Source organism: Tenrec ecaudatus, chromosome 1 (assembly GCF_050624435.1).
Source record: "Tenrec ecaudatus isolate mTenEca1 chromosome 1, mTenEca1.hap1, whole genome shotgun sequence".
NCBI classification, from domain to species: domain Eukaryota; kingdom Metazoa; phylum Chordata; class Mammalia; order Afrosoricida; family Tenrecidae; genus Tenrec; species Tenrec ecaudatus.
The window spans coordinates 68689094-68714509 of record NC_134530.1 but is presented as its reverse complement, the minus strand read 5'-3'; the positions used below and the strand labels follow the sequence as shown (position 1 = coordinate 68714509).

The 25416-nt window shown below is 50.9% G+C and overlaps 1 protein-coding gene and 1 pseudogene across 3 annotated transcripts in view; both read right to left on the bottom strand.

Annotated features, from left to right (window-relative positions):
- ST3GAL3 (ST3 beta-galactoside alpha-2,3-sialyltransferase 3) overlaps window positions 1-25416 on the bottom strand; it is a 239393-nt gene that overhangs the window by 90840 nt on the left and 123137 nt on the right. For all 3 annotated transcript variants that reach the window (XM_075555119.1, XM_075555100.1, XM_075555110.1), the window contains one exon: window positions 14228-14270. In XM_075555119.1, the coding sequence (XP_075411234.1) occupies window positions 14228-14270 (43 nt within the window). The remainder of the gene's footprint in view (window positions 1-14227; window positions 14271-25416) is intronic.
- LOC142428902 (large ribosomal subunit protein eL36 pseudogene) lies at window positions 6167-6528 on the bottom strand (annotated as a pseudogene).

The following is a 25416-nucleotide window of genomic DNA, read 5'->3' as shown; positions in this document are numbered from 1 at the left end:
ACCTATTGCTCCCGTTGTGAGGATTGTTGTTTTCTTTACATTAGCTTGGAATGCATATCCAAGGCTGCAAACCTCGCTCCTCATCAGCTGGTACTTAAGGTCCTCCTCGCTTTCAGCCAAGCAAGGCTGTCTCAGACACGCATCACAGAGGGTTCCCAAGCCTCACTACAATCCGGATACGGCATTCTTTCTCATCTAGTCCAGCTTCTCTGATTATGTGCTCAGAGCATACAGATTAAATAAGTATAATGAAAAAAAAGGATAAGGAAAGGATACGACCCTGACACACACCTTTCCCGATTTTAAACTACTCATATACCAGGGCTCCTCAAATTTTTAAAACAGGGGGCCAGTTCACTGTCCCTCAGACCCGTTGGAGGGCCGGATTACAGTTTTTGGGTTTTTTTTAAAACGTTTTATTAGGGGCTCATACAACTCTTATCACAATCCATACATATACATACATCAATTGTGTAAAGCACATCTGTACATTCCTTACCCTCATCATTTTCAAAGCATTTGCTCTTCACCTAAGCCCCTGGCATCAGGTCCTTTATTTCCCCCTCCCTCCCCGCTCCCTCATGAGCCCCTAATAATTTATAAATTATTGTTTTGTCATATCTTGTCCTGTCTGGTTTCTCCTTTCACCCCCTTTTCTGTTGTCCGTCCCCCAGAGAGGAGGTCACATGCAGATCCCTGTAATCGGTTCCCTCTTTCCAACCCACTCTCCCTCTACCCTCCCAGTATTGCCCCTCATACCCATGGTCCTGAAGGTATCATCCGCCCTGGATTCCCTGTGCCTCTAGCTCCTATCTGCACCAGTGCACATCCTCTGCTCTATCCAGACTTGCAAGGTAGGATTCAGATGATAGTTGGGGGGGAGGAAACATGTAGGAACTGGAGAAAAGCTGTATTCTTCATCGGTGATACATCGCATCCTAAATGACTCATCTCTCCAAGACCTCTCTCCAAGGGGATCTCCAGTGGCCAACAAATGGGCTTTGGGTCTCCACTCTGCACTTCCTCCTTCATCCACTATGGTAAGATTTTTTTTTTGTTCTGATGATGCCTTATACCTGATCCCTTCGACACCTTGTGATTGCACAGGCTGGTGTGCTTCTTCTATGTGGGCTTTGTTGCATCTGAGCTAGATGGCCGCTTGTTTACCTTCAAGCCTTTAAGACCCCAGACGCTATACCTTTTGATAGCCGGGCACCATCATCTTCCTTCACCACATTTGCTTATGCACCCATTTGTCCTCAGTGATCGTATCATGGAGGTGTGCACCCAATGATATGATTTTTTGTTCTTTGATGCCTGATAACCGATCCCTTCGGCACCTTGTGATCACACAGGTGGGCTTTGTTGCTTCTGAGCTAGATGGCCGCTTGTTTATCTTCAAGCCTTTAAGACCCCAGACACTATGTCTTTTGATAGCCGGGCACCATCAGCTTTCTTCACCACATTTGCTTATTCATCCGCTTTGTCTTCAGCAGTTGTGTCGGGAGGGTGAGCATCATAGAATGCCAATTTAATAGAAGAAAGTATTCTTGCATTGAGGGAGTACTTGAGTGGAGGCCCAATGTCCTTCTGCTACCTTAATACTAAACCTATAGGCACAACGATCTATTTCCCCATCCTCATATATATTTGCATATATCTTTGTCTAGACCTCTATAAATGCCCTTTGCCTCCAGTTTTTAAAAAACTGTGAACAAATTCCTATGTACACTGCACATCTTATTTTGAAGTAAAAAAACAAATGGGGCAAAAACACCCGGCGGGCCTGATAAATGTCCTCGGCGGGCTGCATGTGGCCCACGGGCTGTAGTTTGAGGACACCTGCAATATACCCTTGTGCTGTTTACACAACTGCCCCTTGATCAAATACACTTTCCACAGGAGCATAATGGAGTGTCCTGGAATTCCCATTCTTCTCAGGGCTATGGTACACACAGTTGAATGCCTTTGCATAGTCAATGAAATACAAGTAAACATTTTCTGGTATTCTCTGCCATGAGCCAAGATCCATCTGACATCAGCAATGACACTGTTTCATGTCCTCTTCTGAAACTGGCCTGAACCTCTGGCAGCTCTCGGTCACGGTACTTCTGCAACCGTTGTTGATCAGCAACACTTTACTTGCAAGTGACATTGCAGTGACATTGTTCTATAGCTTGAGCAGTCTTTGGAGGCACTTCTTTCTTTTTCTGAATGGGTAAATGTGGATCTCTTGTAGCCATCTGGCCAAGTAGCTACGTCCTGACATAGACAAGTGAGAGCTTCCAGAGCTTGTTGAAATATTTCACTTGGTAGTCTGAATTCCTGGAGGCCTGTTTTTGGCTAATGCCTTCAGTGCCGAATGGACCCCTTCCTTCAGTACCATTGGTTCTTGCTCACATGCTACCTCTGGAATGCCGTCGTTCTTTTGGGGACAGTGAATCTCTCTATTTTCTTTGGATGCTTACTACATCTTTCAATACTTTGCCCATTGACTCAATTGATATTGCACCCGGATTGAATTTTTCCTTGAGTTATTTCCATTTCGGATATGCTGAGGGCTTTCTAACTCTGGGGCCTGGCATATGGCATTGTAATACTCTAGTCTTGTTGAGCTACCCTTTCAAGTTTTCTGTTAAACTCTTGGACTTCATCCTTTCTCCCATTTACTATGGGACTAAAAACAAGTTTCAGAGTCTCTTCTGACGTCAACTCTGATCTTTGCTTTCTTCATGAATCATGCTCTCGGCGATATCCCAGGTCTCTGTCATTGGTGTTCAACTCGCAGACCTGTTCTTGAGAGGTTCTCGAAAGTCACGCAGGACAGACTCAAGGTTGTACTTGGCTCCTGTGGGCTTGTTTTCATTGTCTTCAGCTCAGTCTGAACTTGCAATGAATAGCTGATGGTCGGCTCCATAGTTGGCCTCACTTTAGCTACTGAGGTTGAGCTTGTCCATGGTCTTTCCCACAGATGTAGTCTGTTTGATTTCTGTGTCTTTCATCAGGAGACGGACACGTGTGCTTTGTGCTGTCGACAAGTCATTGGTATGAAGAACTCGTTGGTCTTACAAAATTCTATCATGTGATCTCCACCTTTGTTTTTCTCACCAAGACCCTATTTTCCAACGTCTTTGCTTCCAATCTTTGCATTCTAATTATCAATAATTATCAAATTCATCTTGACTGCATGTCTGATCAATTTCAGACTGAAGCACTGGTAACACCCTTCCGTTTGTTCCTCATTGGTTTCCCTGTATTGACCGGCCGCCTTGTGTTTGGGTAGATATTATCTGACTGCAGATAACAACGTGCTTCAGGCTAGATCTTGAAATGTCCTTTTGACGACGAATGTGACACTCTTTCTCTTGAACTTGTCATTCTTGGCATATTAAGCTATATGTTTTTATGACAGCCAGTTTGAATGCCTGGGATATCGATCTTTATGTGGTCTCTGTCATTTTTGACAACTTCCAATGTTCCTAGATTCATACTTTGTACATTCCAAGCTCCAATTATGAGTTGACGTTTGCAGCTTTTCCTTCTCCTTTTGAGTGGTGCCCGTCTGCACATGACGACCGGAAGGCTTTGCTTGCACATTACTCCATCCACCTGACTGTCAGCGAGTCGACTCTGAGGAGGCAGCTCTTCCGCTGTCATATTTTGAGCGCCCTCCGACCCGGCGGGCTCATCTCCCGGCACCGTCTCTGACAGTGCTCTGCCGCTCTTCCCTGCTGCTCACAAGGGTTCCAGTGGCTGGTTCCTCAGGACCGGGCAGCCTATTCCTTCTCCGTAGTCTCTTCTTATCTACAAGCTCTGCTGCAAGCTGTTCCTTCTGGCTGGTTCTGTGGGTGTCTGCAAATACCAGTGCGAGAGCTCCCAGCGTCACAGCCACAAGCAAGCCACGGCGGGACAGCCAACCGACAGACAAGTGGTGGCACCTGGGGAATTAAACCCCAGAGCCAATGGCGGCAGGATCCGTGGAGAGAGGGGCCATCCCACAGCCATCAAGTGGATGCAAACTCACAGCGACCCTATGGGACAGCTTCTCAGACAGCAACTCTTTAGGGGAGCAGACAGTCTTGCTTCTCTCCCAGGAGCAGTTGCTGATGTCACACAGTCATTAGCAAATCGGAACCCCTCCGCTCCCAGGGCTCCCGTGGAGAAGGGGTGTACATGGACATTGGTAATTTATTTAAGCACCACAGGGGATTCCAACATGCTGTACCCCACTTGAGCTGCCAAGTGGGGTCTTAGCTCTTTGGGTATTGCTCACATAGGTATTAAGATGTCTAGGAAGAAATCATTCGGTAGTGGCTTGTGAAACAGGTTAGAAGTTATGAAGCAAAAGAGCTACTGAAATCCTGTAACAGACTAGATGACTGGATTCTTGCAAGTGCATGAGCTGCCGTCTTAAGTGCAACTATTGATCTCTTCCCAACCAAAGGAAAGAACCGAAAAAGACACAATTTCCTGAGGAGGTACTGGAGAGAGTGGGAGAAAACTGTGGAAGGAAGCTCTAAATCCTGAACAAAACTGGCGAGGCCTTTGAGCCTATGCACCCCACCCCCCCTGCTTCAGGTCCACAACGGAACTCAGCCCTGAGTGGGACTCATCCACCACTTCAGATCCAGGGCAGCGTTTGCCCAAGGACAAGGTTGAGGGGCTAGGAAAGAGGGAGGCGTGGAAACAGGAAACACTGGGAGGAAGTCGGAGAAGCGATGGCCCACTGAGGTCACTGTGAGTCTGAATCAATTTTGATGGCGATGAATTTGGTTTGGTTTTGAGACTATGCAAGGAACCCTGGTGATGTAATGGGTTATGCTTTGGGCTGCAAACCACAAGATCAGATGTTCAAAACCACCCTTCTGTGGGATGAGGCTTCTACTCCATAAAGATGTATAGACTCAAAAACCTATCGGGGTGGGGGTGGGGAGGGCAGTTCTACTTTGCCCTGTCAGTTTGCTATGATTGCAGCGGACTGGGTGGCACCGAGTTTGGTTCGGGTTTGAGACTGTAGGGTCTCGGTGAGCGGGCTTTCAGTCCAAGAGCAATGAAGAGCCCAGGATGGTTTTCATCACAGGGGAACAAGAGCGGTCTCATAGATATTTAATTTTGGGAACTAGCTTACATTTTAAGAGCTTCACTTTGGCTGCAGGGTTGAGGCAGGCAGCAGGGGTAGACGGGCGGAAGGAGGGAGAACAGGAAGGGAGGCAATGGCACAGGTGAGACATGAAGGCTGCTTGCACAGGTTGGCGATGGTGAAGAGAATGAAAGGGTGGAGCTGGAGACAGTCAGGGAAAAGGCAACAGTCTGCTGGCAATTAGATGTGGGTGTCAAAGACATGCTCAGGGTTTGGGCCCGAGTAACTAGAAAAGATGAAGATACAGAAGATTTTCGGAGATGGCGAATTGGGTTTTAGACATGTTAATTGTGACATGTCTCACACACTCCAGTGTCGGGGAGGGAGGATGCCCTGCTATCTAAGCGGAAACCCCACACGTGGGTGGCTTCAATGCACAGGTATTTATGTTCTCCAGTCGAGGGGGCTAGAAGTTCAAACACAGCTGCCAGCACTGAGGGAGGGCTTTCCCCCGCTGTCTCGTCCAGTTTCTGTTCCCGGGAGGGGAGGGGTGCCTCCCTGCAGCTTGGCATCTCTTTGCCCATCTCTGTGTCTTTGTTTTCCTTTGCTTGTTTAATCTCTTTTATATCTCAAAAGAGATCGATTTAAAACATACTTGGCGCTAACTCCCATCTCCTCAGCACTAACAAAGGGTCAGTTCATTGGCCAGTGGGATTATTTTGGACACATTTCCATCCCGGGGCGAGGACAGGCTTGGGAGCCGTCGGCGTACAGGTGGTGTTGGGCTCATGCGAGCTGGGGAGCCCACGGAGCAGGCTGCTGTGAGGAGGCGACAACAGAAGGCACTTCATGCGACGGGGGCGTCTCCTACATGCTTCTCTCTGCAGGCACGGGGAACTGGAAGGCTCATTTGGCATTCGCGAACAACGCCTCTGGGTAGATATCACAAGGCTCCGTGTTTCTAGGCCTTTCAGAACTGGCTGGCTTCTCATGAGATTCTGGGGCTTTTATCGTGCTTGTGTGTTCACATGAATTTTTTTTTTCTGGACAGACTTTATTTTGGGGCTGGGGAGGGGGGCACGGCACTCAGTCCTTGGCAGCGGCCTTCCTCATGGCGGCCAGCACGTTGCTCAGCTCCTCTCTCTTCCTCTTGGCCCGGATATGTGTGCCCACCCGCTTCTTGATGAACTTCAGTGCCCGCTTGTCCTTGGAGACCTTGAGCAGCTCCATGGCCCTCCGCTCGTAGGGTGCGAAGCCGCACACCTCCCGGATCATGTCCCGCACGAACTTGGTGTGCTTGGTGAGGCGCCCGCGGCGGCGGCTGTGCCTCGGCTTGCTCACGTTCTTGGTCACCTTGTGGCCCTTGTCGAGGCCCACGGCCATAGGGTGGCGCACAGCGATGGCTGCGACTCTTCGGTGGGTGCTGCGGCGGAAGGAAGCCACATGAATTCTTTATAAACCAAGTGCACAGCACAGGCTCCATGCTCTCACCACACGTGACCATCAAAAGCCACACGGTGGCAAGACAGGGCCTTTCCTGGAGCGCCGAGCACGCTCTTGCCCAGCTGGCACCCAGCATCCAGGCACTGAATGGAGCCCGCTACGCCAGGGCTGACTCCAGCTCGGGAACCACACCTGGACGCCGGCGTGTGGCTGCGTCGGCAAGGCGCCCAGGTGGCTCTCCTCTCCTCCACTAATGGCATGTTCCTGGCCCCTGGAGTTACAGTCCTCCGAACCACCGGAACCACAGCTGAGAGCCCTTAGGGCTCTGTCCGGAATGTTCTTCCTCCAGGTACTCCAGGGGCGCTCCCCACTTCCTGAGTCCTGGTCCAAAGCCACCGTCCTACCGAGGCCTGCTCTGACCCGCACCCCGTTGGCTCTGGTGATCTTGCATTTTCTTCTGCTCTGACGTTCCCCCGGCATTCATCCTGCCCAAGACACTAAGCATGTCCTTTCTGACTTACACTCCGTGTTGATTTTCTTGTACACCGCGAAGCCTCCGATCCTAGAAGAGAGGGGCTCTCTTGTGTGGTTGCTCACTCGAGCTGTTGAACGAATGAGCAAGGGTTGACGTCGGCGCGGCGGGGCGGGGGGAGCAGCTCCAAGCCTTTCCCCAGACCTCAGACGACTCCTTTCCGAGCCCAGAGCCTCCCCGGGGCCAGAGGGGAGCGCGCTTGGAAGTGTCATCCAGCCAGGAGGGAGCCGGAGTGCACCCACGCCAAGGGGAAGGCAGGATTAACTCTCGGACAACCCGAGGCCAGCCAAACCCACCGCCTCACAGTCCTTGGGTTGTTCGTTCCGTCCACCCAAAGACACTCTCCCATGCACCTGTCATGCTCTGAGCTTCTGCTCCTGGGCCACAGTAATCTAACTTTCCACTGACGTCTTGGAGCCGGCTTCCTTTGCATCTTCAACCTCTGCTGCTCCCGCTTCCACTGAGCCAGGATCTCCATGGGAAACACCGTTTATCCTCCTGCCCCCGGCAGCTGGGCTCGCTCTTTGTCCCCTAAACCACGCACCCCAGGATTCCTGGTCTCTCCTCGTACCCCACTCATGCTTCTAAACCTCAGAGAGGCCACCTCATGTCACAAACACACACACAAGAAACCCAACCCAAACCCAAACTGCTGTTTGTGTCCCGGCATCAGAAGCATTTGTTCTCGGGGAAACCAGATGGCATTTCATGTCCTCCTGGGACTCCCAGTTCTCCGCCGCTGCCCCTGGGGGGAACGCAGGAGAGCAGGCCCCCCATTGTGGGGCCATTTCAGACAATATCTCTGAGGGGCCCAGCTGACGACCAATGAGAAAACTCGGGGGCAGTGAGGATGGGTCTGTGGCAGAGGATAATTTGGAAAAGAACAGAATGGAAAGTCACAGCCTGAAGAACACAAGGTCACTGAGGGCACAGACGGAGTGTGCTGGAATGGTGCGTCTTCTGCTGCGTCTGCCGTCATCACAGACAGACCGACACACACACACACACACACACACACACACACACACACACACACACACACACACACTCCACTGCCACACAGCCTCATCTTCCTCCTCAGGGGCCGGGCTGATGGTGGATGAGTGGTACCCACGACCATGCCCTCGACTGCAGTTTCCCAAAGTGGGTGATGCTGCACCCTGGGTGCACTGGGATGATCACGGGTGGGGTGGGGTGCTTCAAAAGCAGGTACCTACATTTTACTTTATTCTGCATTATGGGCTTATTGTCCACAAGCTTTTCTTTCTTCTTATTATTATTTAATCATTTTATTGGGAGCTTTTACAACTCTTATCACAATCCATTCATAAGGCTTTTCACTCTTGAGGGGAAGGGGGCACATTAATTTTTTTTTTTCCTTTCTGAAAAGGAGGTGGTAGGCCAAAGTTTGGAAACCTATGCCTTACATTCACGGACAGCTCTGGCTCCCCAGACTTCCAATCGACGCCTGCCTCCCTCCCGTGTGTCCTCCCCGTCCACACCCTGGCCACTCCATTTCTGACTGACTATCCTTCTTCCGCTGCAGACAGCCATGGCCATGCAGAGATTCTGGGTTCTGAACTCACCCTGGATTGTGCCGCTCCTGAACGCGTAATTTCTGTATGTTGCTTTCTCACAACTTCTGATTCTTTTAGTTTGCTCAATTATTTGCTTCTACTTTATCAGGCCTTCCAGACCACAGGTTCCTTTGCCAACATATTATTTCTCTTGTCCCCAACTCCCTGCCCCACTCTGTCTTGGTATCCTGGCATCTTGTACCCAAGTCATCTTGTGCCAGCAGCCAGGCTGTTAAGAGCTGCTGAGAAAAATGACAGACTTCGGCAGAGAGTTATCCTTATGATCTGTGACTACTAGTCTCCACGCTTAGTACTATTTACCAGTCCTCCTTTGTTTCACTGATTGGCCGTCTCTCCCTCTTCAGATCTTTCTGTTTCCAACATTCTCCACTATTCGGAATCCTTCAAGCCCCACTCCATCTCTTATTTTTGCCTTCAAATTCAAATAGAAAACAGAAGCTGCCCAATGGGAAACACCCTAAGTGTCCTGCTACCAAATCTAACAATCTCACCCATCTTCCTCTCCTTACACAGGGAAGGTGTCCCTCATACTCCCGACGCTGGCTGGTGCTTTCTAGGGTAGAATGTTAGTGGTACGAAGCCCCGGCCCTGGATGTGCACTTACTACGTGGCCAGGGGAGGAGCCCTGGAGGCCCTATGGGTTAGCTGATCACTGCAGACCTGCCAGCGGCTCCTCGGTACCCAGATAAGGGTGTGTGCTTTTGTGAAAACGTGCAGGCGCAGGTCTGCTCTGTCCCACGGGGGCGCTGGGTCAGAACAATTCAACGGCAGTGGGTAGGAAACAGACAAGTCAATGGTCCACCACCTGCTCTTTTGTTTTGTTTCTTATGGTTTGTGAATTAAAAATGCTATTTGCATTTTTTAAGGTTTGAGGAGAAAAATTTTAAGAATATTTTAGGACACATAAAAAAATTAGGAAATGTTCATTTCAGTGCCTACAAAGCTTTCATTAGAATGGTCACTTGTATATAAGACCCAAAACGTTTAAAACACTCTCTTGCTCTTTACGGAGAAAGTTCGCTCTTACACTTTCTTCTGACTTACCTTCAATTCACTTCCTCCATCTACTGCTTTATCTACTCTGCTGCTAAACCCTTCCATTGAGTTTTTTATTTTGGCTCCTATCCCCTCAGAGAGCACCGCTGGGCCAGGCCAGGGTTCCCAGGGCCGTGTGGCCCCCTCCGCTTCATGACCTGATGTCATTATCTTCCAGCTTGCCCTGTGCCATCGATCCTGATGGCTCTGCGCTAATCGAGCAGTATTACGTGTGTTATGCTAACGAAGGAGCCCTGAGGTGGGATTCAACTCCCGTACCCAGTCCACAGCTGTGATCAGATGTACAGGGGGTTTCCCTGGGATGGGTCCTGCAAACAGAGGGGCATTTGATTACCACGCCCCAGAAAAAGAAGAGTAAAGCAAATCCTTTGGATCTGGGGTCCCTGCGCTGAGAACCCCCTAGACCTGGGGGAAGATTAATGCCAAGACACAGACTGATCTCCAATGAATGCCAGGTCCACCGGTACTGATAGTTCAAAGATATATACGCTTTGGTAAGCAATAAAAAAGATCTCTCTCCCCCTTCCTTGCTCCCCTTGTCCTCCTTCCCCTCCCCGCTCACCTCTCCGCCCCTCTCCTGCCCTCCCTGTCCGAGCTGTGAGTGGACCTGGCTGTTGAGATCATGGCCATCCAGGAGGTAAGCATGCTAGTATGAAATGTGTCTGGCTTCTTTATTTTACTCTCTCTTATTAGTCTCTATGACTTTATTATAATATTTATATATTTTAACTGTACAATTGTGCTTTTTGAACCCATGATTAGTGTGGGGGGCTGGCGTTTCCCCCACAATCATTTTCAAAGCATTCACTTCCCACTTGAGCCCCTGATATCAGTTCCCTTGAGGGCTCTTACGGCTCTTGTAACAATCCATGCATCAACTGTATCAAGCACATTTGTACAGATGTTGCCATTGTTATTTTCTAGACTTTTATTTCTATTGAGCCCTCATGTCAGCTCCTCTTTTCCCTCCTCCCTCCCCTCGTAGCCCCAAGGTCCCTTGATAAATTATAAATTATTATTATTTTCATATCTTACACCGACCGCTATCTCCCTTCCCCCATGGTTTCTGTTGTTCGTCACGGGGTGGGGTGGGGGATGTTATGTGCCAATCATCACAATCGGTTCCCCCTTCCTCCCCTCCACTCCTCACCATTCCCCTGCCCTTCAGCTATCGCTATTCCCGTTCCTGTTCCCGGATTCCGTGTGATGTGAGCTCTTAAGTCTGATCTGTACCTGTGCACATGCTCCACTCTAGCCCACAGTGAAAGTCAGGACTGTGGTCATGATAGTGGGGGGTGAGGAAGCCTCAAGGAACCAGAGGAGTACTGTGTGTTTCATCGGTGCTTTACTGCACCCTGCTTGACGCATCCCTTCCCTGTGGGACATTCTCTGTGAGGGGATGTCCCGTTGTCTACAGATGGGCTTTGGGTCTCTGCTCGGATCCCCCTCATTCTCAACAATATGGTTTTTTTGTTTGTTTGTCTGCTTTGAGTCTTCTGGTCCTGGCGATATCTCATAACCACACAGGCTGTTGTGCTTCTTCCATGCGGGCTTGTTGCTTCTCTGCTAGATGGCCACTTGTTTAACTTCAAGACTTTTAAGACCCCAGACGGTATATATTTTGATAGCCAGGCACCATCCACTTTCTTCACCACATTTGCTTATGTACCCATTTGTCTTTTGTGATTGTGCCGAAAGGGCAGGCATCACAGAATGCCAGGCTGATAGAACAAAGTGTTCTTGCATTGAGGGAGGGTGTGAGCAGAGGCCGGAAGTCTGTCCACTTTCTCAGTCTAGAGCCATATAAATGCACATGGGCCAATACCTCTATTGTTATGAATTAATGTGTTAACATACGTACACACCTAGGCTTATACCTCTATCCCTAGCTTTGCTTCCTAGATCCTTCCTCTGTTTCCTTTCACCATCCTCCTGCCCCCCACCACGCTGGCCCTACTGCCTCAGTAATCCCTCAGCTAGATGGCTGTTGCTCCAACACCCCCAGGATCTCTAAGCGCCTGTTGTTGATTTTACTTCCCTAATTGTTCCCCTGTTTATGCCATTGTTTGCTCACCGCTCCCTTCCCCCACCTCTTCCTCCCCCGAGTCTCTCAGGGACCATGGATCTGCTGCCTTCTCCTCGAGCTTGCTTCCCATGCCTATCTTACAGGCAACCCAACAATGGCAGAGACCAAACAAAAAGAAAACAAAAGTTTGAAAAAAGAAATTAAAACATACGTAACGCCAGGTCTGTCAGCTGACCTTTGTGACTGTCTCCCCACTGGTCCTGGGGGAGTTCCGGGAGCGGCCCCTCCTAGCCTGAAGTCGATTTGGGGGACTCTTCAGGGGCTTTGCGTCTTTTCTTGGCTCTCGTTGCTGTTCTGCTTTGTTCCCTTCTTGCTTGGACTCTGCGGGGGGGTTCAGACTGGGCTGACTCCCCGCCCCGTGTCCCCAGGATTGTCCCCTGTGGCGGTACGCTCCAGTGAGGGGACAGCATGAATTAGACATTGTAAGATGTGCGGCCTGGGGCTTTCTGCCATAACGGAGTTCCAGTTCGCAGGTACTGCCTGCATTTCACAGTGCTCCTCTCCCTTGATGTGAAGGGTGGGGGCGCGCTCCCTGGTAGCCGCCTCAACGATGGACAAAAGGTGGGGGGGGGTGACAAAGCTCCAACTCACAGCTCAAGGCCCAGGGTCAAGATGCCACAATCCAGAAGAGGGGGGCATGTACTAGACAATAAGGAACCCTAGTGGCAACGTGGTTAAAGTGCTCAACGGCTAACTGAAAGACCCCCAGTTCGAACCCAGTAGCTGCTCCTGGAGGAAAGAGGTGGCAGTCTGCCTTGGAAGAGAGCCCAGCCTCGAGCCCTCACGGGGTGCTGCACTTGTTCCTGGCGGCGATTACAGGTGGAAGTCAACAACTTGGCAGACAAGTCAGGGGCAAGTCCAAGAGCACTGTGTTTGATGTCATGTATGTAGGGAAGACCATCACCCACCAGAGCTGCCTTCCGCCTGCATCAAGGAAAACGAAGCCGCAATCCCTACCTTCCGCGCTGTCTGCAGGGTGCAGGGCTCAGCCGGCGTACTAAGATGACTAACGGCGCCGAGGAGCGATCGGTAAATAGTCAGGTCATTTAGCGAGCACTTACCGAGGCCAGTCATTCGAAAGGTCCCGCACAGAGCGCAAACACACAGAGTGGGCCGAGATCTGAGCTGGATGGGGGAAGTGCAGTTACCCATGCACCCATGACTTCTGTTTGCTGAGCACCCAACTAGCATCTGTTAGCACATTCTAGGCGTCAGTCCTGGTGGCAGAGCAGGCTACCAACCACACAGTCAGCAGTTTGAAGCCCCTCCACAGAAGAAAGACGAGGCTTTCTGCACCGATAAAAATCCGCAGCCTCGGAAACCCAGAGGGGCAGGTCCCCTGTGGCTCAGGGCTGCGAAGAGTGGGAATCTACTCGTTGGCAGTGAGGGAGTTTTATCTACAGCTACGGTTCTCTACCTTCCTCATGCCGTGCATGACCTCTCATACAGCTCCTCATGTGGTAGTGGCCCCCCAACCATAACATTATTTTTGTTGCTACTTCATCACTGTCATTTTGCTACTGTGATGAATTAGGTGACCCCCAAATGGGTCACGACCCACAGGTTGAGAACCACTGGCCTAGATGTGAAAGAAACTAACCAAGGCAGAGCAAGGCACAAATCTTAGAAGGATCAGATACCTTTGAAACCTCCCGATTAATTAATTAACCCTTCCAATCACATCCTTACCAGTCAACCCTGTGAGGCTAGAGCAGTTACGTAGCCTATTCAAAATCGCAGAGAGTAAAAGGCAATTTGAGATTTGGGCTAAGTTTTGCCTTGCTCCACGCCTGTGCTCTTAATAAATTAATACTTACCCTGCAGCTAATTACCGTATAATGAGATAACTGGAGACAGCAGAAAATGTAAAGAAGCCGAGAAAATGAGATAATTTACTTTGTGTGGGGAGGAAGTATTCAGTGAGTTTGGCCTTAACACTCCAGTTGTGAGTTTTCCAGGTGAATCCACAAGGAAAGGGAATTTCAGGTCCACAGAGAAGCCCGTGCAAAGGTTCCGAGAAGAGGAGGATTTCGCCGGGAGAGAGTGACGCGAGCTGGGGCGGGAGAGGAAGGCAGGGGCTCCATCTGGGAAGGCTTTGCCTGCCAGAATGCAGAGCATCTTCAAGAGGCCAGGCTGATGCCGAAGCCTTTCCAGGGATGTCGCTGCACCCTACACTCCTAGCAGTGGCCCTCCAGGAATAAGCTGCCCGTCTCAAACATAGCTATGGCCGAAAGTTGGTACGTATATGCCTTCTTCTCCAGGCCCTGCATGCTGTCACAACGGTTCTGCTAACCGACTGAGGTCAGAGGCCCCAGGGATCGCCCACCAACCACAGGGCCGTGAGAGCTGACCCCTCAAAGCTAGCCCTCAGCTCTCTCTCACACATCTGACTGCTCTCCCACAGGGTCAAGGCACTTGCTTGTTCTACTTACAGTTTAGAGTCCAGCTTCAGGAGGAAGCCCAGGCGGTCATACTCTGCAAAAGAAAAGCGGAAGCTGTCACTGAAGTCCGGCCGCGGCAGCCCCGAGCAGACTGCACTCCCCAGACGTGGACCGGAGAAGCCAGCCTCGGGAGGGAACAACCCACCCTCCAGAGAGCTAACCACAGGCGGGAGCCACAAGCAGATGCAGCCACAGAACACGAGTCGAACACCTACTACGGGGAGGACCCGGTTCACCAGCAAAGCACGTGTTTCCTAGGCCTTCCCGTCCTACACAGAAAAAAAACAAAACAAAAAAACCCCAAACGCGCTGCCATCAACTTGATTCTGACTCATAGGTGTGTCGGCGCTTTTACGCATTAACAGCTCCCTACATCCGAGTCTCAGTCAGCCACAAAGCACGGGTCCTTGGGGAAATAAGAGGGCCACTGCAAACTGCTTCTCTTAAGCGCTGGGCACAAACATCAGCACTGCTAGTTGAGGGGGTGAAGATGTGGTACCCAAACACTTCAATGGGTTTTCCTCAAGAAAACCACACAGAACTTACAGATCTGATTACCAAATGAATCAGAAACATAACATCCAACTAAAAAAATTGCTAAGGATTATATAGGATTTCTTTGGCTGTAATTATTATGGATCAGTCAGTCTCATCTTTCTCCCGAGGAGCTGCTGGTGGACTTGAACTGCTGACCTTGAAGTTAGCAGCCCAATGTGTAGCCCACCACACCAGTAAGGCTCCTTGAGCATTTTCGTTTATTTCAGTTCCTTATACATTGCCTCCTTCTCAAGAGTTTATAAAGAAGGGATCTGGGGGCCAAAGGGGAAAGAACTGGAGAAAAGTAATAAAATGCAGCTGGAGTGAGGAGAAGCAGACGCGGGTGTCCTAAGGTCCCGTGCGCTTGATGGAGGAGGATCACAGGTCTGTCTCCAAGATTCCTTGGACTTAAGCCTAAGTACAAAGCGTGGACGTGATGGTTCACAGAGTCCCCAAGACAAACCAGGAGAATCACAGCTATTTCTGGGCCTAGGACTGCAGGGAAATTTCCTGTGCATCCTCCAAAGTATTTATATGAAGAAAAAATGATAGCAGGCTTCCAAAGAGTGTTTCTTACAGCTCCGTTCTGAACTGTACAGTGTGTGTGTGTGTGTGTGTGTGTGTGCCAAAATACGGTGGTCTATTATGATGACCACAGTTCTTAACTAGCATGCCTACATTTGAGGATTAAGCAGGATAATGAGACCAGAAGGCTGGATGGAAGACGGCCAGGCAGCAAAGCTTGAAGGAACCCAGCCTTTAACAAGCACTGACTGGACAAGGCCCAGAAGTCCAGCATGCCAGTCTGGCACGGCCAATTAAGGACAGACTCCCGCGCTTGCTGTGTGATGAGGCCTCCTCTCCCTTGCGCCCACTGGAACCAAAGATCGGCAGGGAAACAGCGCCCGCAGAAGGCTGGCTCCCTTGCCCTTGGGCAGGGGAAAGCTTCCCCCCAGAGTGGTTCTGGTGCTGCTCCAACTCAGGCTTCCCTCACTTTGTCAAGAAGGAAAACAAAACAGCTCAGAACACAATTTGGAACATTCCTCCAACCATTCGATTTTGCCGCTCTGAGACAGAGAAAACCTCAACTTGCCCTCTCAGATCCCAGCTCCCCTGGCAGGGCGGCAGAGGAATCCCATCAGAGAGAAAGGAGGCTTGTCCCTAACTGCAGGCCACAGGCCAGAGGGTCACCCGGCGGCGAGGGCGGGGGGCGGGCAAGCAGCTCTAGCACAGCAGCTCGGGCCCCTTAATTTCACCGCACTGACAACACACCCGGGGAAAGGCGAGCTTTTATTTGCCTTTTCCCCACCGGCTCACAGTGGCCTGATCGGGCAGAACTGCCCCTGTGGGCTTGTAACTCTTGATGGTGTCGAAAGCCTCCTCTTTCTAGTGGGTTCGAACTGCCCACCTGTGGTTAGCCACCCAACGAGTATCCACTTTGCTCGCAGGGTCCTGGGCAATCATAACAAGGCCTGTGGTTGATCTCCAACCGCACCTGCGTTCACGCCGCGGCCACTGCCCGTGAGGCCTGGCAGAGCGCGGGGCGGTCGGAGGACACCATCGCCTGGCCTTTTGTGCCTGGGCGGTGGGAGCGCCACGATGCTTCGCTGTGCTGTTTACCCTAAGGAAAAGCAGCTGAGAGGCCGCTGTGACAAATGCCATCCGGTGCCAGGCTTCAGTGGCACCGACGTCTGGAGACAGCAGTCCTTCCTCAGGGCGGCCCCGGCCGGCTCCAGCCAACGCTGCCCGGCAGACAGGCTGCCCCAACACGGCCGGAGCGGCTGGCTTTCTGCAAGCCAGGCATCCCGAACTCTCGACTTGTATGCGTTGGCAGCGGATATGAGGAAAATGGGAAGGTTGTCTGGATAAATCAAAAGGCATCTGCCAACTCTGTCCTTGACTGAGGGCCAGGCAGGGCTGGGGCCACTGCCCGTCTGTGACTGAATTCGGTAGATGCCCAGTAAACATCTGCTGTTACGTCAAGGTTCTTTGGCCACATGGACCAGAAATTCAAATCAAGTTAGCCCAACAGGATGCTATAAAGCAGTGTTTCCCAAAGTGGGCTCTACCACCCTCTGAGGGGGCACTGGAGGGATCCGGGGAGTGGGGGGCTGCAGAAGCAGATGATTCCTACGCTTTGTCCTGGATTACAGGCTACGAAAGTGTTTAATTACCAGGGGAGCGTTGAATAGTTGATGTTTCGGAAAAGGGGTGGTAGGCCAAATGGGTCTGGGAGCCTCTGCTAGAGAGGACGGCTTCAGCTAAGCTTCTACGACGATCCCATTTCAGACAGCAACGTGAGGCTCTAAACAAGGATAGACACGTCTGAACACTTGCTACCTCATTCTCACAGCCCTCCCTCAATCAAATATCAATTGTTGTTCGAGACGCAGCTGGAGAGGACGAGCGGAATGTCCTTGGCGAGCCTTGCTCCATCCCCAGCTCCTCAGGGGCAGAATGGGCAGTGTCGGTCCGTAGGTGACCCTTAAAAATGGGGACTAGGTGGACTGACTGGTGCCTGATTCCTCCCGACAAAGCCAAGGGGCAGGCCGGCTGCAGGAGGGCGCTGCCTGGGCTGGCCTGCACTCGGCACTGGTGTGGCAGCAGAGGCAGCTGGCATGAGCTGGCGGGGCGGGGGCCAGTCCTGGGCAGGAAGGCATGCCGGTTCCCAGGACCGCTCGGAAGGGCTGAGGTGTGAGCATGACTTGCATGAGGGGATGTGCAGTGAAAGGTCCCTAATATGAAGAGGGGTCTCCAACGCCCGCCGGCCCCGCCAAAGTCAACTTTAAACACCTGCCAGATTCAGAGAGTGAAGGGTCCATCCTGTGCCTTTCTCTCCTCCCCTCGCCAAGCCCAGGGAGGGCCGCGCAGAAGCACGCTCCGTGCTCTCCTCTGGGCAGGCGCCAGCCCCGGACAGGGAGAGGTTTGTGGGCGCGTAACTGCAACCTTGAAAGAATGTTGCACGAGACGGGGCAACTGTCATGTCTGAATCAGTGACTCGGTGTGACTAGGGGATTTTTAATCCAGCGGCAGTAGCGAACAGTTGGGTGAACTCTCCTCAGGGAATCGTTTTAACGGTGAGAGGCAACATAAAGGGCAGGCATCTGTGCGTGAGGTGCGGGCTTCCCCAAGGTGGAAGACACTGGTGGCACTAACTTAGGCAAACTGGTGGCTTAGTGGTTTGCATCCGGCAGAGCAGAGGATGCCAGGCACCAGGGAGCGGCCTGGAGCGCCCGCAGGCCTCTGCCGGCCCTGCACTCCCCTGGCCAGCGTGCTAGAAAGCCGGGCTCCCAGCAGCTTTGTCTCAGACTCTGCTCCTAACAGCAAAACTTCTGGGAAGGGCCAGGATTGGCCTAGCTTTCCAATCTCATTCCAATGCCAGAGATCAAGCAGAGGTACTAGAAATGGATCATGAGCCCCATGGGGCCTACCTGGTTAGAAGGGGCACTTGCCAGAGGTAAGGAATGGGCTGGTCAAATAAATCAAAGGCCCCACTTTGATGCCCATTCAAGCCAACAGAATGAGGAAATGATGGAACAAGAGCACGGATATCACCGTCAAGTAAAACTCTGCTGAAGATACTTGAAACAAACAAGCATACCACGACCGCACCACTGACAGGGAGCTGTCAGAAATGCAGGCCAGATTCAGAAGAGGATGTGCAAGCAGGGATAGTGGATGGGATTTAGCTAAACACTCGAGAAACGCTTACCTGTGTTACTGACTATGCAAAGGATCCTAACAGACTCGGGATGAAGAACCGCAATCCCGAACCTCTGGGCTCGCTAGGCACAGGCACAGGGATCAAGACGCAGGCGTTTGGACAGAATGAGGGGCCGCAGGGTTTGACAATTAGGACAGGTATGGGTCAGGATTACGCCTGGCCCCCAAATGTATTCAATCTGTATGTGAGCAAATTATCCAAGAAGCCGGGCCCCATAAAGAACACACTACCAGCCTGGAGGAAGGCTCTGCTGAGTTAAGGCTTTTGCCACCATCTGATCAAGTGAACTTGTATAGGCAAATACCTGGTTTCTGCGCTGCCTTTTATGTTCTTGCACCAAGAGTTTAACAACAGATAACGTAAGGCCATTGGTTTGAGGGGGGGGGGGCAGAAAAAGAAGAACATCTCAAGATCTATCTAGGGGAAAAAAGCCAGCTGTGATAAGAAAGTATCTACATACCTACAAGAAACCCAGTTACTACAATTATCACTGAAATTTACCTGCTGACCGCGAGGGCCAGTGCTGAGGAACTTGAAGAATTACACTCACTTCTTTGGAAGCCCTGGCATGCAGGGGTTACGTGTTGGGCTGCTAACTGCCAGGCAAGAGAACAATGGGGTTTCCACTCCCTAAAGAGTTACAGACTCGGACCCCACAGAACAGTTGTGTCCTGTCCCACGGGGCTGCTATGAGTTGACATCAACTGGAACTGGAGGACAGTGAGTGACCAACTTCTTCAATTTGAAATCGATCAAGCATGTAATCAAGAGGCATTGATAAGAAACAGGACCCATCTCTCATTCCATATTCAAAAACAAACTCCAACTATAAAGACTTGGACCCTAAAGACCATCCATGGAGACCAGGGGCACACCTAGGGCCTCTGACACGGGGGTAACTATCAAATGCAAGCACCACACAAAGGGCAGAACACAGAGTCCCCTGGGCCTCCCGAAGACCCAACATCTGTGTGTGTCAAGAGCAAAAAGAGCACTCACTAATTGGAAAAGGGGTCAATCTAAAAAATTTATATAAAACTTCAATACTAGGTTGCTAGCCACAAGGCCAGCAGCTCAAAACTACTAGAAAACTTCAACCCTCAACAATATAAGTATGGGCAGAGGACATGAACAGACAGTTTACTAAAGAAGATTGTTAGGCGGCCACCAAACATATGATAAAATAATCTTATTCATAAGCCATTTGAAAGATGTAAAACCAAAACGAGATACCACCTCACCCCAGCATTCAGAGCGAAACAGAAAACCAGACAGAAGCCAAACACAAGAAACAAACATTGGCAAGGGCAGGGAGAGCCCGAAACACTAACACGCTGCTGACAGCACTGTGTTGCTCTCAGATCTGCTCATTTCATTTACATCTATAAGTGTATGTGTAAGCACTTGGAAGCAGTAGCTGGGAAAACAAATGACACCCCTTGGAAAGTCCGCTGCACGACTTCTTTAAAGTGCTGAAGAGCAAGGCTGTCCCTGTGTGGAGTGGAGTGCGCCTGGCCCGAGCCCTGGCACTTCACACGGTCCGTTAGCATGTGAAAGCTGGGCAGGACTAACCAAGAGGGCAGTTTTAGGGTGTTGGTGAAGAAGACTCAAAGCAGCATAGACTTGTCAGAAAAATGATCGGATCTGCCTTAGAAGTACAGCCAGAATGCTCTTTAGAGGGAAGGATGGGCAAGCGTCTCACAACTGGACAGGCCAGTCCCTGGAAAGAAACATCATCCTTGGCCAAGCGGAGGGGCAGAGAAAAGAGAGGCCCCTGACGAGACTCACATGGCAGCGACTGCAAGGTGGCACGAGACCAGGCAGCGAGTGCTGTCGTTTGCACGCAGGTGGCAAACCCTCGGGGCCCAGCCACAGTGCCGTGCCCGCCCGACCTCAGTTTCCCTGAGCGCTGGCCACCCTGACCGCGACGTTCAGTTCCATGAAGATGTCCCGAGTTTTCTCAAAGTAGAACTTCTTCTGACGAGCACTTTCCTCGATCTAACATTTGTGCTCGTCTCGTTCTTTGTGCTCATTTCCCAGACTCTGGCTCAAACACCCTTCAGTTCGGGAAAGCATTCCCAGACCTCCCTGCTGGTTGGCGGTACGCCTCCTGTGCCCCTTTAAGACAGTGCGCGCCCCCTGCAGAGAGCTGGTCCTCAAATGCACTCGGCTGGTCCCTCTCCTCTACTAAGACCGGAAGTTCCACGGACACTTTCTGGGTGTCCTCACAGCTCCATCCACAGCGCCTTACCCTGGGTGTGGCATTCCAAGTCACTAAGGGTGAAGAACTGTCTTCCCTCATGTTATCTGTGAGAGCTTTGGGTTCCAGTATCCGCCTTCTCCATCGATTTTTATAGAACTTAATAGTTTCTGCCATTATTTGCCCAAGAACCCTATTTCTCGATCCTCCTTTAGAAGCAGTCGCGGGAGCTTCCTTCAGGGAACCAGCCTGCTCTCGCTGGCGGCCATTCGCTCGGTAGAAAGTGGACAAAAGCTACGTTGGCTGACTCCTCCTTAGGCTGAAAAGCCCAGGGAGATCGGTGTGCTGGACAGAGAACCCTCTGCTCTTCTGGTCCGAGCTGCCGGAGCTGGCTGTTCGGCTGTTCCTTTGATCTTGTGGCAACTCATGGCCTTCTGAGCCAGGGTCACTTTTTGTTGCTCACAATCATGCTATTCCACGCTATCCATGTCTGAGTCCTGAGTGGAAGGGCCTCCCCTCAGTATGTCCAGTGCCTACATCAGAGTCTGCCACGGTCGGAGCTGGGAGCCGGTGCCCCATAAATGAGCCGAATGGAGGAAAGCCTGAAGAGAGCGACCGCTGACGACGGCAGCCTCCTGAGTTGCCCGGGCACTTCTCCGCCTCCACACCGTCCTGCAGGAGAACAGGCTTTGCCGTGACTGCATCGGCGGGAGCAGTCGGCGCCTCCACCAGTTACCGACAGTGCATTCTTGCCCCCTGGCGTGTCCAGCTGCCCGGGTCGTGTTGGAAGAAGCGCCTGCCCAGGCTCTCCAGGCACGGTCGCCTGCTGCTCTGATCCTTCGGGACTCCCGCGCGGTTCCCTGTCTGGCTCCACTCTGGGGCTCTTCTTGGACAGTCCGAAGTACCAATGTGATTTCTTTCCCCTGACTTAAAAGTGCCTGACATGTAGCCTTCTCCCCAAAGGCTCAGTCCTTGAATCTCCGGAGCGAGCGACCAGCGACCAGCCCATTTCCATCCCCCCCTCACCTGGCAGACGAGAGCTCCCGGGTCAAGCCCAGGCCCAGGCCCAGACTCGTGCAGCCGTTCCTGATGCTCTGACTCGTCCCCGGCCTGGCGGGGCAGCTGAGCACACTCTACGTGATCAGGACGGCACGGGCACAGCGCTCTGGGCAAGGCTACGGATCCCACGGCCTCTCACGTTCCCAAAGGAGTTCCGAGCAGCTGCCCGTGAACTCAGCCTTTACACAGGAAGCGCTGATTCATCTCAGAGGAAACCACGGCAAAGCCCACGTGTAACTCACTGGCCGTGCGCCCATCACGAGCCATCGGTGATGTGAACAGGAGACCCGGCCCACCCCTGGCGTCAGCCAGGCACCCTGTGAGCTGACATTCACCCATGAGCTCTCCGAGCACCTGAAAGACACTCCCCCGCCCAGGTGTCAGAGAAGCCAGCCAGCGGCTGCGCAGTGAAGGGGAAATGTTTAGTCTGCTGGCTTGGGTTTCCGGCCTCAAGTCACTGACCAAGGAGCATGCGTGTGTCCTCTGCCTGGCTCAATATGGGACGTGCCATGGAGGATGAAAATCTCTGCTCTTCTCTTCCTGCACCTGGTAACACCAAAGCAGGTCTCTGAAGGCGGCATTGTTGCCAGATGCCTTAAAATCAGATGATTACCCATGATCCTCCACTGCCACTTCAGAGAGCGCTTGGCTGCGGTCAATGGCATGCATGAATGTGCAGAGGAAAACTGGGGGCTCACATCACTACCACCATAAACCAAAGGAGGCTACGCATCCAAGTACGTATGTCCCCAATAGTGGATCTTCTCCCTACAGAGAGCGAAAATTAACCTGAATTACGAGAAGAGCTACGTGACAGGTATTTCTTCCTCATCCATCACCATCACAAGAAACCACGGCAGCCCTGACAGCCCAGGCTCACCAATCGGCGAGGATGCAGGAGATCTGAACGGCACCCAGGGAACCCAGTATCCCAAAGACGCTTTTTGAGTGTCCATCAAAGGTGGCTAAGAACTGACCACCTTTATGGAAGGGACTTGGGGAGGACACGAGCCAGTCAGGGTGCAGTGTAGCAAGGATGTAACATATGACTTTCCTCTAGTTCTTTAATGCTTCCTACCACCCCCACTATCATGGTCCCAATTCTACCTTACAAATCTGGCTAGACCAGGGGATGTACAGTGGTACAGATAAGAACTGGAAACACAGGGAATTCAGGACAGATGATTCCCTCAGGACCAGTGGTGATACTGGGAAGGTGGAGGGAAGATGGAGTAGAAAGTGGGAACTGATTACTGGGATGTAAATATAACCCTATCCCTGGGGGTACAGACATCAGAAAAGTGGGTGTGCTTGACACAATGGATGTATGTATGTATTGTGATAAGAATTGTACAAGCCCCCAATAAAATGATTTTTTTTAAAAAGAAAGAAAAGTGGGTGAAGGGAGACGTCGGATAGCGTTAAGACATGATAAAATAACAACAATTTATAAATTATCAATGGTTCATGAAGGTGGAAGGGGAAAATGAGAAGCTGATACCAAGGGCTCAAGTAGAAAGCAAATGTTTTGAGAATGATCATGGCAAAATATGTACTCATGTACTTGACACAATTGATGTATGTGTGGATTGTGATAAGAGTTGTATGAGCCCCTAATAAGATGATTTAAAAAAAAGAACCGACCACCTATGAAGTCGAAGACAGCCAGCCCCTCTGGCTTACCGAAGTCAAATGTCAGTATTGGGAGGGAGTTGTGAAGCGGAAACAAGTTTCTTGAAATTCGAATTGCCTCGCTGGTGACCAAACCCTTGTCAGCTACTTCTCAGGAAGTTGGCAGGCTTGTCTCTCCTGAAAGAACGTCTGCCGGAATTCTCCAGTGTGAAAGCCCGTGTTCCATGAAACCCTAGACATGGCTCGTTCAGCCTGTGAGAGAAGCAATCCAGGCAGCCTCCGCAGTCCCCGTCTGCAGCAGACACGTGTTCATCACGGTGCTACACAGAGCTGCACCCGAGGGTTGAGATTTGACAAGATTAGGGATTTGAACTGCTTCGTGAAGAGTTGCTTGTTTTACGGTGGCTGACAGGAAAAGGCAGACGCAGTGATGAGGAGACTAGATTAGGGCCTCCCTCTGACTGCCACAGCTCCAAGAGTGCTGTCATTTCAATGGCCATAGACTCTGAGCATAAAAAAGGACTTTATGTTTTTATGGTGACCCATCCCCTGGGTGGACAACATTTCTCTCTGATGATGACAGCTGAGAACTTTGAAAACAGCATCATTAAAAAAGCTTTGACAGGAATTCTGTGAAGCTTTTCCAGGCACTAAGGGAAAAAAATTATGATAAACAAATTTATGAACGCAGAAACCAAGCTCAAGTTTTTAATATAAAAACTGTAAAGAGTTTATTTTTGTTTTATAGCAATCTGACGTTTCATATCATCCTCGATAATTTCAATTTTATTTTGCGCATTACAACTGTGATATTAAAAAACATGACAAACGTTTCCACAAGGCTCTATTTAAATTGCCCCCAAGCCCTCTCGGGCTGGTGTCAGTAGGGGAGATAAATGTTACTGTTTGCTCCTGGGCTCAGATGTGTGAGCACACAGTTGGGGGCACTGGGCTACAAAGTAGGGTCCTGGTCTGAGGAAGGGGAGCCCTCTGGAAGTTCCCCAGGTGAGCAGTCCTTTCACAGGCTTCATGTGCAGGCCACTGAGCCCCCGAGTGGGGTCTAGAGAACCCAGGAGCACACAAAGAGCTTAATGTGCGACCGGCATTTTCAGTCTCAAGTGAGCCACGTCCCATTTCACTCTGAGCCGCCACACTGATTCCCCTGATTTCCAAGCATTTGATAATGATATGCAGATGCTAATTAAACAACTGGCCATCATGAGTTTGCCCCAGGTTAAAAAGTTTGAGGGAGATGATGGGGAAATAAGACGTTAATACTGCATGGTAGAAAGCAACATGGACTTGGTTCTATATTTGTCTTTTTCTTGTTGAGGTATTGAAAGGTTTCTATAAAATATTGGCATGATCATCTGATGAGGCACAAAAGCCAGGTGGGCAGGATGGGCCATGAGAAAGAAAGCTCCACCCACACGAGAGAAGAGGCTCTGCCACCAGGTATTTTTTTTAAATACTTTTATTGGGAACTCTTACATCTCTTATCACAATCCAGTGTGTCAAGCACATTTGCATATAGGCCATCATTTTCAAAGCATTCTCTTCCCACTTGAGTCCCTGACATCAGCTCCCCATTTCTTCCCCCTCCCTCCCCTGCCTGCCCTCCCTCACAAACCTTGATAAGTTATAGATTATTATTTTCATATCTTACATCGTCCTCCATCACCCCTCACCCACTTTTCTGTTATTCGTCCCCCTGGGAGGGAGTTATAAATTGATCCTTGTGACTGATTCCCCCTTTCTCCCCCACCCTCCCATAATCATCCTGGTATCTCTACTCTCCTTGTTGGCCCTGACGGGTTCATCTATTCCGTATTCCCTGTGTTGAGGGCACTTATCTGTAGCAGTGTGCATGTTCTTGTCTACTGTGATTTATAAGGTAGAATTGAGGCCATGACAGTGGGGTGAAGGAAACACCAAAGAACTAGAGGAAAGTTGTGTGTGTCATTGGTGCTACACTGCACCCTGACTGACTCGTCTCTTCCCTGTGACCCTTCTGTTAAGGGGATGTCC